This window comes from Chelon labrosus (assembly GCF_963514085.1).
Source record: "Chelon labrosus genome assembly, chromosome: 3".
NCBI lineage: Eukaryota > Metazoa > Chordata > Actinopteri > Mugiliformes > Mugilidae > Chelon > Chelon labrosus.
Window position 1 is genome coordinate 6,178,255 of NC_140339.1, and position 14,546 is coordinate 6,192,800.

General features: G+C 43.6%; 1 protein-coding gene across 1 annotated transcript in view; it reads left to right on the forward strand.

Annotated features, from left to right (window-relative positions):
* pcdh17 (protocadherin 17) overlaps positions 1-14,546 on the forward strand; it is a gene marked incomplete at both ends in the record, with an annotated part of 56,999 nt that overhangs the window by 22,201 nt on the left and 20,252 nt on the right. Inside the window, 2 exons of the mRNA XM_084541876.1 lie at positions 366-424; positions 742-914. Coding sequence (XP_084398002.1) covers positions 366-424; positions 742-914 — 232 coding nt within the window. The remainder of the gene's footprint in view (positions 1-365; positions 425-741; positions 915-14,546) is intronic.

Consider the following 14,546-nt stretch of genomic DNA (forward strand, 5'->3'; position numbering starts at 1 on the left):
AATTTCAGTACAAATAGTGCTGCAGTTTTGTTTCTAGAACTCCATCTAACACTTTCTGTTTTAATTAAGACAGCTATTCTTAGCAGTTATTGATTATGTGATGTCTGCCAGATTTGATGTTCAGCTCTGTGGTTTACTCTTGAATGCCTAATTAGGCCGCTTCATGTGGTTAACAAAACGCTCAACTCTGGATGATATAGAGCTCATATTTCCAGTATTTTTATGCCTCTACTCTGTCCTCTGTCCTCTGCCTCATTTTTTTTTTCTGCATAATTAATCACACGTCACTAGGAATTCTTGTTTCACAGCGGGACCCGTTTCTGCAAAGCTTACTACATACTTTCTTATCTCTCTCTCCTCCGCAGACGGACAATTTCCCCACTGAGCCTAATTATATGGGTAGCAGACAACAGTTTGTTCAAAGGTAAGAGCTGGGATCCATAACCATCACCGCATCTCAGACCTCTCTTTTCTTTTCTCCAATAGCCACTGCACAGTTCCATAAAAACAATAACTACTGTACTCTGTAATAACAGGAAGAGCATGTACACTTAATTACATTTAAAAATGGTCACTAACAGTATTCTCTGTAATGCAAGAAATATAATCACACGAAAGATCCACCTCTTTTTTTACTTTAGCTGACAATTAGGCTGGTACTGCATTTTTAGAAGCATTTTATTAAATCCTAAATCTTATTATTTACATTTTTCTCTTTCATTTTTCATTTTGTTCGTCCAGTAGTTCAACATTCAAAGATCCTGAGCGAGCAAGTCTCAGAGACAGCGGCCATGGCGACAGCGACCAGGCTGACAGCGACCAGGACACCAACAAAGGCTCGTGCTGTGACATGTCTGCAAAGGAGGCCCTAAAGTTGAAGGCTTCGGGAGTGAAACCGCCCCCGCTGGAGCAAGGTGAGCCCCCGCTGACGAATTTTCGGCCGCGCGAGGAATGAAAGACGCCACCGGGCTCGGTTCGGCTCGGTTCGGCACGCTGAAAACCAAACTATTATCAATCCGTTTTTCTTTGCAGTGGAAGTTATTCGTGTTAGTGATTGAGCTTTTGACGTGCCTGAACGCTCACAAGCTGAACTTTCACTTGGCTACTTTATCCCTCCCCCTCCCCCGGACTTTGTTCTCTGCACTTTTCTCATTTAAAGTGTGTGGTGTGCGTTTGCCTGTGTGTGTACTGGAGGGCGTGAGCGAGTGTGCATTCTATACACGTCCTCAGTTTATCAAAGCAGACAAGCCCATTATGTTTTTATAAGCCCAACTACTTCAGCCTCTCCATTTAGTCCCCCTTCCCTGAGCACCCGTCTCTGAAACTTTGATAATGGAACATGGAAAATGACTTAGTGAGCGGCAGGCGATGTAGCTTCGTAGTGCGGTGATTAAATATGAATAATTATTCTAAGCGCTGTGGGTCGGGCAGATTACACATGACATGTGTAGAACAATAACTCCCCAGATATGAGTTGTTGCAGGCCCCCTCACCCCTGTCACCTCATGTGATTAGTGCAGGGTCAGAGGAGGCGAGGAAGTCATGCTTTCACATAGGTAGAGACAGAGGTAACGCTGTAGGAGGAATGGTAAGTTTCCCACTGCGGCTTCAACCAGTCATGTACTTCAGTGTGCACCATTACCTGCTTGGCAAAACAGATATTCCCACGGAATACAAATTCACTACGCCAAGAAGTATGTATCTCACTGACAGGATCCCAAAGTAGAGCTCTGTATAGTGAACATGGATTCTCTCTAATGGCGCTATTAATCCAGCGAACAGAAGGGCTGTTTTACTCCTTGCGGAAGGACAATGACGATTTGTGCAACACTCTGTGCTGCAATATGCATGTCTGACTAGATGGCTTTTTTTTTTTTTTTTTTCCTTTTCATTGGTTTTTAGAATGAAAAAAAAAAAAAAAAGCCACACACGTTGGCAAGAGAAATTGGCCAATTAAAAAGCTCCATATGTTTCCCATTTTGAAAATGTTCTCATTTAATTGTCCGTGAGGGACCGGAAAGGATCACATTCAGACACACACCAGGCGCATGGGTTTGTTGGGCAGTACTCAGTCAGATAAAGCTGTCCCAATTAAACATTGTTGCTGGATGCGTGCTGCTATGCAAATCCACCTTTCTGCACGTTGCCCTGGTCGGTATCGCGTCTCGGTCTTGAACAAGAGATCGTCGCGCCCTTGCACACACTCAGATAATCACAAGTCCGACGTTGCTGAGAAGCTGCAACTGCCCTGTTAGTGTTTTCCCGCTCATTGCTGCTTTTCTCATTTATCCTCGCCCTCTCCTGTACTTTAACCCCCTCTCCGTGACTTTCGTTCCGTCTCTCCACCTCGCCTTGTTTTGGAGAAATCGATTGATGCGAGATTAGACAGTTAACTGGCTGCAGCTGGCCGTGTTTAGCCAATAACATGTGGGCTTAGCTAAACTGTAGGGGAGGGCAGGGCAGGAGGCCAAGGCATGGGTTCAAGAGCCATGATGAGGAGTGAGGGGTGGAGAACAGCACTCTGGCGGCGTTCCAGTGCATCTTTATTAACTTGCAAAAATACCAGTTGAATGCTCAAAGGTCTCGCTCTGCTCAAACCACAGTGTCCTCTCCCTGGAAAGGTCCAGTCTCACGTTTTTACGTCCTCCCGCTGTTAGAGATGAATCATAAGACAAGCTAAGGAGTAGTCCCATCTGCTGCCTCCGTCTGAAGCTGACCCAGTCGCGTGCAGGTAATTTAGTAATTTTATGGCAAATTAATGAGGCTTAAAAATAGTAAGGCAAATAGAGGAAAAAATAGCTATTAAAGGAAATGTGCTGCTCTTCATTCAGATGTTACTATCTGTGTTTTAAGCAAGCCACAAGTGTAGTGTATGTGCTGAAACGGACAGGTAGTTCTATTATTGGAGGAATGGAAAGGGAGCTTGTCATTGGTCACCGTCCCCGGGGTCGTTTTCCCGCAGGTTTATTTTCTTCACATCTCAGCACTTAGCGTCTACTTCATAGGCCTCTCTCTATACCCCCCCACCCCCCCTCCTTCCTTCATCCTTCATCCCATCTTAAGTCCTCTGTTTCCCTCTCAGCATAGTCTTCCCAATTACTCTCTCTAGCTCTCTCTGCTTCCCTGCCAGAACACTGCGGCCTCATTCACTGGCTTGGTATAAACAGAACTACAAGTGCACAAAGCATGTATTTCAAGTCCTGCTCTATCCCCAACCCCTGTTTCAGTTCTTAGCACTTATAGTTGCTAGGTTGTAGCCTTCAAGTGTACACGCAGTCGTGTCTCTTTTTTTTTGTTTCCGATTTTTTGCTTATTTTTTCATTTTAAACTTCTTCCCTCTCAGTGTTTTTGGTCTCCTCCGGTAATAGGCGTTACTTGAACAAACATACAGCTCCCCTATAGTGCATTATTCATCCCGAAATGCTCTTCAATTCACCACAGTTTCTTCCACACAACACAGTCTGGACATCTTCGCACCACAGATCAGTCCCAAATTGATTAATTAGCCATGCAAAATTGGTAGCAATGTATTAATTAAGCTTAAGTATATCAAATGCCTTTTTTTTTTTTTTTTTTTTTGCCAGTTTTAAACCGCGATTAATTGATGCTCCAACGCGCCTGCGGCAGACATTAATACAGGCTTGTCTGGCTCTGGCGGAGTGGCTGGCAGCACATCGCTCGCCTCTGTGGAGATGACTGCCACAGTCGCTATCACGTACAGACAGGCGGCAGTGGTGTAGGGAGATGTTACCCACTGATAGGGCCGCCTGAGCAAATGGAGAGGGAGAGGGAGAGGGAGAGAGGGAGGGAGGGAGATGCAGGAAGTGGAGGAAGACCACGGCGAGGGATGGATACTGTATGACTGCACTGGCTGACCTGTCCTAATTAGCTTTGGATTATAAGAATCAAACCGCCTCCTTCTTTTGTTTTTTATGAAGGATATGATTCTACAAGGACGGCGTTCTGTACAGTGAGGCGAGACGGCATGAGATGTGCTCTTATGACAAGCACGGTGGAAGGCAATGAAATTGACTTCTCTCTCCCACCCCCACGTCACCAGCCGGCTCGTGAACAGCTTCAATAAGGGAAATGTCACACTTGGTCACTTGTTCGCCACCCGCAACATCTCGGCACAAACGCACCCAAAACAATAATGCAATTCACACGCGTATATGGTACGGATATAGCCAATGATGCTGGTGGTATATTTAGCTGTTACTCACTGATGCACAATCCTGGTCTTCTCTTTAGATGTTCAGTGATACTGTATATGTTGCAGAGGATGTTTTTCTTTAGCTTGTTTAAAAGATTAGAGGATTCTGTGACATTAAAGGCACTGTGCAGTCCTTTCCGTCTGCCATGCAAGACTTGATGTCTCATTTACTTGCATTTCATGTAAAACCAAAAATATTATATGAATCTTGCATATTGTCCTATATGCAGCAGATTTGACATGGACTGTTCTCTAGTTTTAAAAGTAAAGAGAATGTGACAGGTCACGTCTGGAGTCCCTGTTGCCAATATCACAAGGTATCACGCTGTAAAGTATTTCACATGAATGTGCCTCTGTGGATGGCAGGGCTATTAAATGTTATTTATAGACGTCAGCATTTGCATTTTTGTCATTTATTCACTTAAACACAGTAGCCACGAAAGGAAAACGAGCACAATAGCATGTATTTTGTTCAGTGCAATGTTTGATTCCTCATTACACCAACTTAACATTTGTTCATCTGTAAAATCATGGGGAGAAAAAAGAAAAATGATGTCCTTATGAGCTGTTCAGTCAAATAATAGGCTTTCTTTTCCGAGTCCACACTGAGACCAAACAAAATAAATATTCAGATGCTAATCCATCTTAAATATTCACCCGTCCTCCCTCGTGGCGGTGTTAATCTTAAGACTCTAGCGTTACTGTACTCCTCCAGAGCGCCTCGAGTCGCCGCAATCCCGGTCTTCCCTTTTCTTCTTTTTATTCGGAGCAATTAATTTTGAATCACGAGTGAACCTTTGATGAAAAAAAAAAATGCAATTCCGAGATTAATTGACTGGTCAGAAGTCAGATCAGATGCCCTTCTCACACTTGTAGCCATGGCAACTTCTATCCTCCTCACTATGGCAATAGTTCAATAAGCCTTTATCTGACTCCTGGAAAAGGGCATTCTATTCAGCATCATTCATATTTCATGGACGGATAAACGCAGACGTCTTCTCGTAGGCAGAGTAAGAGCATATTACATATGTAGCTTGAACGCTTCTAAATTTGTATTAAAAATGCAACGAAATCAGCATTTTATGGGTTTATTATTGGCATGTACATTTCTGATACAATGAATGCACTTAGGCCACTAATATATATATACCGTATCGCACTATTGGCTGCCATTAATAATGCATGTGCGTGTAATGTAGGGATATTTATAGCTCTAATTCCACATATGAAAGAAATGATTTTACTGTTGTTGAACAATCGTAACGGTGTCCGGAAAACTGTGCATACTTAATATGTATTCAGTGAACTTTATAATTAGTTTATTCATGAAAATCTGAATTTTTCTTTATATTTCTTCTTAGGATTGAATTGGTCGTAACAAAAAGTTTTCCGTTGAAGCAAAAGCTAGTCCAAGACCAACTGAGAGAAGGAATAACAGTTCAGACACTGCCCAACTGAATCCCCCCCTCCCAAAAAAAACTAATGAACAAAGCAACACAAGATCTGGCGGAGGAAAGACAGGCTCCTTGAGGACGAGATGCTTCTGAAACATTTCCAGTGGGCATTGAATCCAGAGTGGACTTGAGACGGAGCCACGGCACAGCCAGAACATGACTCAGTCGTATCATGTGGACGAGGGGATTTGACTATTAGACATTTATGCATCGGCTTAAAGCTGGAAACAGTCACTGCTGCTGCGAGGGCCTGAAAAGCGACAGCGTAACGATATTAGAAAAAGGCAGTTTCCGATTCTCATTCCTATTAATAGACCATTTATACCTGCGAGATATGTGAGATGCATATATGTATAGTGTATGTGAGACTATAGCGTGATACTATGCATGCACACTTGATTTACTGCAGTCTTACGTAACTATATCTCGCTCTTTACTACATTCATTCATTCGTTTTCTGTAACCGCTTGTCTTCTTGGGGGGTTGCGGGGGTGCTGGAGCCTATCCCAGCTGTCATTGGGCGATAGGCGGGGTACACCCTGGACAGGTCGCCAGTCTATCCCAGAGAAATGGACAACCATGCACAATCACACACCTATGGCCAATTTAGAATCACCAGTTCACCTAACGAGCATGTCTTTGGACATGGTGGGAGGAAGCTGGAGTACCCGGAGAGAACCCATGCAGACACAGGGAGAACATCTCTTTGCTACAGTATGCATATATGTGACAACAACAAATATAGCACAATCATTTCACAAGGATTTGCATAATGAATGAAGTATTCTTCAGAAGACAGCAAGTCTTTCAAAGTTAAAGCAAAGCCGTAATTGTTTTCCTATTAGCAAAGTTAGTGCAATAAACGCGTCTGAAGCCTCCGTCAGGATGACATCTCCGTTGCAGTGGGGGCATCGCTAATGTGTGAATCTTCACATAATGTTAAGGTAATTGTTCGGCGGGTTAATGGACAAACATCTGCCGAGAGAGGAGCTTCGTCTGAGAACACTGTAATTAGTCAGTTTGCAAACATTACTCTAAACAGGTAGCATATGGAGGAGTCATGGTTTCATGTGATGCTATCACACCTGTCAGTTTAAACGTGATTAATTGAGACTATCAAGGTGTGTTTACACCCGGTGTTCCAAAGGAGACATGTTCGCGCTTCACTCCCGCAAACTCCCTCAAAGCAGCACGAGCCGGACTTGATGTGTTCGAGAGCTCTCATTTTCTTGTTTGCTGTTTTCATCATTAGTCATCGATTAAAAGCCTTTAACTTCTCCTTGTGAAGTATCCGCAGTGTTTTAATATCAAACCGCTGAAGTAATCTATCTAAAAAGTCTGTAGCATGGCCTTGGGGAGCAGATTAGAAAAACAAGCATCATCTGAAAACAGCAGCCAGATGCTCATGTTTCTTCTTACTGTTTGCGCGAGCCATTGGGCAGAGAGGATTTGTCTGTGAGACTTTCATCTTCGCCTGCTCCTCATCTCCCCGGCTTTCCGCGGCCTGTCCCTGGCTCGACTGATAGCCTGATTCATGGCAACATCACCAGCTACTTTCCTGGTGGGGGAAAATAAGAACCATCAGCAATCTGGACTTCACCAGGAATGCATCAGTCAAAGTCGAACGAGATTTGTGAGTGTCTGTGCGCCCGTGCACGTGCGCCGGAGCGTGCGCGCGCCCCCCGTTCTCGGAGGATGGGGCGGTATCGCACAGCAGTGAGGCGATTTGCGGCTAAGCTAGTGGAATCCTGTGGAAAGCCTAAAATCTTGTGGGGGTGAAGGGAGGGGAAATATCACAGTCTTAGGATTTCCTCTCTCTCATTATGGAAGATTTAAGGGGATTAGTCTATTTTCTTTAATACACAAAGTTTTATGAAATTCCATTGTTGTCACTGTGGTTCATGAAGGGTAATGTCCGTTCTCACGTCCTTCCTCTTGTGCCGCGTGTGTGGATTTTAGGCTGTGGGGGGGTCATTTCCCACTCTGAACCTCAGCCCACCCGCATGGCAGATCACCCCCTGATCCTCATTCAGTTAGAATATCTCAAGCACTCTGGCACCACAGCGTTGCAGAGGATTGATGAATATCTCAAACTCTTGCCACTTGGGCTGTAAATCTATGACATTATCTCTTCACCCTGGTTGCGGCAGTGAATAATTATAGCAGTGTTTATGGAGGGAGTGAGTAAAAAAATGTCTTATTTCATTCTGAGCATTATTATAAGCTCTGAGCATAGAATGATTGGACACATTTAAAAAAAATAAATAAAAAAAAGAAGTTGGGTTGCGACCCCATTCGCTGTGTTTTCCCCCCTGTACCTGCTGTAGAGCCTGCTGACCCCAAATGCTTACAAATGCCCAATCGCCCCCTCCTCTGACCGCTCTGTGAGGAGGAGAACATGACAGGGTATTAGTCCAAATGTGTGCTCAGACACATATTACATTGAATAAACACACAAAGCCATTAAGCACTGTGGAAATGCCATTCGAAGCCCATTAAAAAAAAAAAAAAATGTAGGTGCGCTGTGTGTGAGGATTAGTCCAGAATCACGGAGATTTAAAGGTAATCACTCTCCAGCCATATTGTTTGAGCTTCATCCTGTAAAACCTCAGTGATATTATTCAGTCTTTTTTTTTCTTTTTTTTCTTTCCGTCAGCTGCACGCAGTTGTAGGTTTTTGGTCGGTTGATTTTACAAGAAGAGCATTAAACACGATTTCCATGCCGCGCTGTCTGGCGAGGCGGTTCTCGTCGGAGGCCTCACCTCACCTGTGGGTGAATTTGAATCTGTTGCTTTTAATGCCTCAGAAAGTGAGGCTAGGTGGTTTGATTAGTTTGCATATTCCGTGTTTACACTTTACACATGCACACAGGCGTGTTTGCTGTAAACACACTAGTAATCTACGCTGTCGCCCGGTGTGTACGCTTTCACGCACCGCTCCGAGTAAAAAAACTTGCTCCTAACACACACACACACTTTAGATATATTCCCTCAATGCAGCTGCAAGAGACAATTTAGTGGATTTATCAGCTCCATCATCGTGACAGACATATTTCTGCTCCCAGTTGTTCTCTTTGTAATCACATGAACAACAACCTTGTGGATGTGGTGTCTGTGCTATAAATGAAATTAATTAACATGGTGTGCCTGAGCCCCATGGCAGTGCAGGCTACGTTTCTTTTCCTTTTTTTTTTTTTCTCTCAGGCATTAACCTCTCACTACTGCAAAGCGTAGTTAAATCTCCGTGATTGCACCGCACACAATTAGGATGTTATCTCAGTTTTCGCTGCCGAGATAGTTGCCAACGACTGGGGTGGCTGCTGTTTTTCAGCTTATGGGTGATTCTGAATGAGCAAAGTACAAACTGCCCGAATAGTCAGTTATAAACATCGATTTGCAGCCTCGTGCCTTGCAGACTGAGTGACGGTAGGCGAAGCCTGTGAGGCTAATTTGTAAGCATCGTGATTGGACTGCCCCGTTCCCATTCCGCATTAAATTCTGGCATAAAATACGATCGTTTACTCACCCATATAACTTTGGTGTCATTTGGAGTCGTTCGGATGATATTTAGATTTGCGTATATCCATATAGTGGGAGTGAATGGGGCACCGAAATGCAACCTCTAAATACACAATATCTGCCACGAAACTCGTTCCTTTCACCAATATTTTGTTATGATACGCTAGTGCTATTCCCCGTTGAGTCTGGTATTACCTGTTATCATCATCCAGGGTCTGTAGATTGACCTACTAACCTCTGACCTGTATGATGTCATCTCTGAGCTTGTTTACCTGTAATTTGCTAGTGCTAGTTTATTGCAACATGGCTGAATATTTTTCCGATTCTTTGGTTGTGGACGGCGACGTTGGCTCAAAGCGGTAAGGACGTCCATCATAAACAGAGTATACAGATGAGAAGCTCGTTGAAAGGAGGATGCGGAGGCTAAGAGAGGAACAGCTGGTCAAAGAAAAATAAACCGCTGCACGTCCGTGAATAGACAACAGGTAACTCTAGACTCACCAAAATATTGGTGAAATGAAGGAGTTTCGCGGCAGATAATGTGTTATTTAGAGGGTGCTTTTCGGTGCCCCACTCACTCCCACTATATGGATATACGCGTATCTAAATATTGCACGAGTAAACAATGGTATTTTATGCCAGAAATAAGGTCCAGGTTGTAAAAAACGGTAATTCCCCTTTAAGGAAATTCTTAATTATCGTGAGATTTTTGAGTAAAATAGCCGCCCCGCCCCGCCTCGCCCCCCCTTCTCCTCCTGAACGAAGGAGAAGTCACAACGCAAGTTCGTCGGTTGTCGCAGCACCTCTCTAGGAGTATGTGTTGCAGAGCAGCAGCAGAATTGTTCCAGTATCTGCTCTCAGTGGGTGAAACATGTTGTCCAGCACAGCAGTAGGGAGGATACTACGGCGCAGATTATAATGATACAGAACATCGTCACTCGCTGGACCAGAGCCACTCGGCGGCCATCTGTCCTGTGTCCATGGACAGCCGGGCATTTGTGCAGTTGTGTGTGCGTGTGTGTGTGTCAGATGTAATTCTAGACATTAACTACAGTCTTTTACATATGCTTTGATTGCCTCTTTTACTTCCCCCCTATTATTGTTCTGTCATATACGCGATGATTCTTGTCTCTTTATTTCTTTCCCCTTCTGTCTCGGTTACACATTTGATGAACGCAGAAAAAACATTTTCCTCCACAAATCGTTACACATTGGATTTACATGGGAATAACTGAACAGGTTAGTTGGTGCAGTACATTTCTGTCAGTATTGTAAGAACCCGAAGCATTATCAGACCATGAGATTTTCTCTTTAGAGGACGGTTTTGTGTTGGTGAAATATCCAGATATTTCCTCTATAAACCAAATATGACAATTCTGTGATAGTCGCTTTTGCCTCTTTGTGAGACTAGAGGCATTTGGCGATGCTCATTTAATAGGACTGACTAACTGAATGCAGTTTATCGACTTAAACGTTAAATTAAATGTTTCAAAAGTGTGGATACACTGCACTAAAACTCAATAACTGCAACAAATAAGGGAATGGCAACTCGCTTCAGTATTTTCAGAGGGACCCGAGTCGCTACTTCGTCTGCAGAAGTAAATTTACAGCCTCTGCCGCTGTAACATCCCCACCATGAGGGCCGCACACCATTTTTCCATGCAAGAAGAGAAGAAATTAGTCAGGACAGGGTCCATTATGTCACAGGAAAGTGTGCTGAGACCCAACACCACTTCAGCTTAGTCAAAGCTCTCTGTGAATTATGTATGATAGCGAGTGAATTCAAAACAGCATATATCTTAATTTCGCATTAAACTGCCTAAAAAAGGGATTCGGACTTGATAAAATGCTTAAAGACACCATCTCTACTGGAGTACAGTAAGATTTAAATAATCAACATACTGTTTTTTAATGCACGCTCTTTTTCAAGATTTCTTCGGGTTGGGTACATGTTTTATTTTTAATGGGCTCAGGGTTATTTTATGCTTTGCTAACCTAATACATACAAATATGATGCCAAATGAAGCCCTTACACAGTTTGCAGAGAGACTAGTAAAGAGACTACTTTTCAGCAGTAACGTATTACGTAAGACAAATTGACACAGAGTACTCTAGGTCATTCTCCCGTCCGCTGGTAACGATATCGTGGGAGGTGAACCTATGGGTTGCAGATATACATATATATATATTTTTTTACGGGTGACTTTGTTTCTGATCTCTCGTTCGTTAAGGAATTCTATTTCAGGTTAAAGCTCTGTTGTTGGATTCTGAGGCTGCAATATGCTGCAGTGTTTCAACCTAGTTGAAGCTTTTTCTGAATTACTCATTTCCAATAGCTAAATAACTCATTTGGGATAGCAAACTGGTTTCAGGTGATGTTTAACCTAGAGCTATTGAGCGTTATAGGCCCACAAAATTCACTCTTTGCTTCCTGCCATATGCAACTTAGGGTTAGGTCTTAGGGTTAGGGTTAGCCTGCACCTGGCTTAGAGTTGTCATCTTAAAACATGCTTTTATATTTCCATGGTTTTCTATGGATTTGATGGGATGCCACTGACTAAATGATATGTATTTTTAAGAATTAGCAAACACTGTAGTTTGACTGGAATTGTGCTCGGTTATACTATTTCGAAAGGCGGAACATTATTAATTACAAAAACACCAAGTGACAGATTGTTTGATCAATTATGTGCAGTCGGCTACAAAGTGGGGGAAATTGTTCAGCTTTGTGAAAATGAAATGCCTGGTAAAAAAAGAATATTCCCCTAGACATCGCATTCAGAACAACTTCCTTTGAATCACTTAGATGCAAGCGAAGTGCCCCACTGTCTGGGCTGTTTTCTTGGCTGATGTGAATGAATATTTGTGATGCCCTGGGGCATTGTTTCCCCATGTTACACTGCATCAGGAACCAGGGAGATAAATGGGCCCGGCCTGTCCGAGGCATCAGGACTTCTTCTCTGTTCGACCATAACTAGTAATGTCCTTTCATCCACTGCCTGCAGTGGTATAGATAATGGAGTATTTGAAGAAGAGGAAACGTTAAAACAAAGGGAGCGGATGTGGTTTATGCGACGACAGTGGATGAAGATGATCAGAAATGTCAGAAGAGGAAAACAAAATGTTTTGGCGCAATAGTGGCGGCGGTTCAAATATGTTTAAAACATACATGGATTCACCATATATATAGATATAACAGGCTTCAGTGAATGGAATGAAAGAAAAAATATGCAGCAACTGGTTGATGAGTGATCTGATAATGAAAAGAAAGAGCTCACGGGCGTATTGATGGATGGATGAAGAGGGGAGTGACAGCAGGCAGGCTCAATGGGAGATTGGCTTAAGTAGCATGGTGCCTGGCTCCCTGCAGTCACCCAGCCACTGGTTGAAATTCAAAAGAAAAACCTGTCAAAGTAAACATATACCCCGCTAAGACGTGGCTGAAACCAGTCCCGTGTGCACACTCTCAGGAAGTTACTTGCATGTACTGTAACGGCGTAAAGAGAGGCAGTCGGAGCCGGGTCGTCAGGTCAACCCCTGCAGATATACAATAAATATGTTCTAAAGGATTTGCTCCATAAATAGTGCTTTGTGGTATCTGTGCGGTTGACGGTACAGCCTAGCTCGGTGACTTTCATCAAATATCTATGCTGCACGTGTGACACTCGGCTATAGCTCTGCCATAATGACAAAGATCAAAAGCACGCGTCTATGTGTGTTTCTTTGCGAGTTTGCGGGGATGGCGACTGGGAGTGTTTTTCTCCGATAACCTCAGTTTGTTACTTTTTGATCCTGCTAAATTAAGATAAGGGGCTTGGTTAATTAAACTGTCACATGGCAATACCTTGAGGAATTGCGAGGCCAACACGGCTTTAATTGGGTGCCTGCTATTGTCCCCGCGTTGCCTCCTTTCATCGGGAAGGCAGCCCCGCAGACGGCAAAAACACCCTCACGGCTACTGGCGAAGAGCGGGAGAATGACACGCGTGAACATTTTAATGAAGAGGGGTGGGGCGAAGGCGGCGTGATCCGATCTTAAATGTGCAAAAGCAAGAAAACTCAACCCCTCCCAGCCCAAACTCATTTTAAACCACTAAATATGTAATGCTTACAGTTGCCCCATGACAGGGTAAACACAAGATTAGATTTGAGGAACGTGAGGAGTTTTAATTGCTGCTTCCGTTTGCATGAATGAGGGTTGTGCGATTTTCCGCACGTTGCCGTTGCCTCTGCGGTGCATCAGTTGCAAGGATCTCCAAAGCCCCATGGACAATGTCAGCAAGCCTAAGAAGCATCTGTAATTACCAGCAGCCAATTAACAGCTGACCTCACCGGCCAACCTCAAACCACAACAAAGATCTATTATGGAGATTTCGAAAGGCTTGCAGTATAAACAACTAAGTGTGATGGATCTTCCTACGGTGCTTACAGTTTCCGCACATACGCTTCATTTAAATTCACACCATGATGAGGTAGCTGGATGGATGGGTTGCAGATGTGAGTCCTTAAGAGATTTTTTAGCAAAGCTGCATGTTAATCTTATTGGTTTGTTCCAGATTTGATTGAAGATCTGCCAGACCAATAAAATAATTTGGGCCGGCTTTATGCACAGATAGAGCGACGTGTGTGACGTGGTTCTACACGTCATACGTGTGAAACTGAATCTGATATAGTTTAAGAAAATTAAAAAAAAATTTAAAAGCATCTGGGGTTGTTGTTGCTTTAGGAAGTTTCCTTGATAGTATAATGCCCATTCTGTTGTGGTGTTTTGAAAAGAGTTGTCCATCTGTCCCCCAAGGTGAAAATCTCCCTTGATTAACAAGTGGGGAATCTGGGTAATGGTCCCCTGTGCTGCCTCTCATCCCCTCCCAAGTGGGGATCAAAGAGGATGAAGTTTTGAGCCTAGGGATAATCTAGTTCCCTAGATCGTGATAATGCTGCTCAGGACGATCATGTGGATGAGAGAGGGTTTGGGCGCGCTCGCTCGCTCGCTCGCGGCTCCGGGCTTGTGCTTGCCTGTACTTGCGCGCCGGTGCGTTGGTGCTCAAAAGAGAAAGAGGCAGACAATAGCAGAGCGGGCCGGTGAGTTAGCACACATAGGCTGATGGAAAGCACACTCTCTTCTGATGTGGTTGCTGTATCCAGGCAACCACATCAGAATTCAAGACGTATCTAATAACAGGTGATTGCCACCACCTTCCTTTTTTTTTTTTTTTTTTTCAGCTTTGTGCTGATAAAGTGTGACCGCTCCTTCTCACACATTAATTAACGCATCAAGTCCCACTGTATGGAGAAATTAACATTAAAAAAAAATAACCACATCACAGGAGAATTGTTGACTGTTCTGCCATATGACACATTT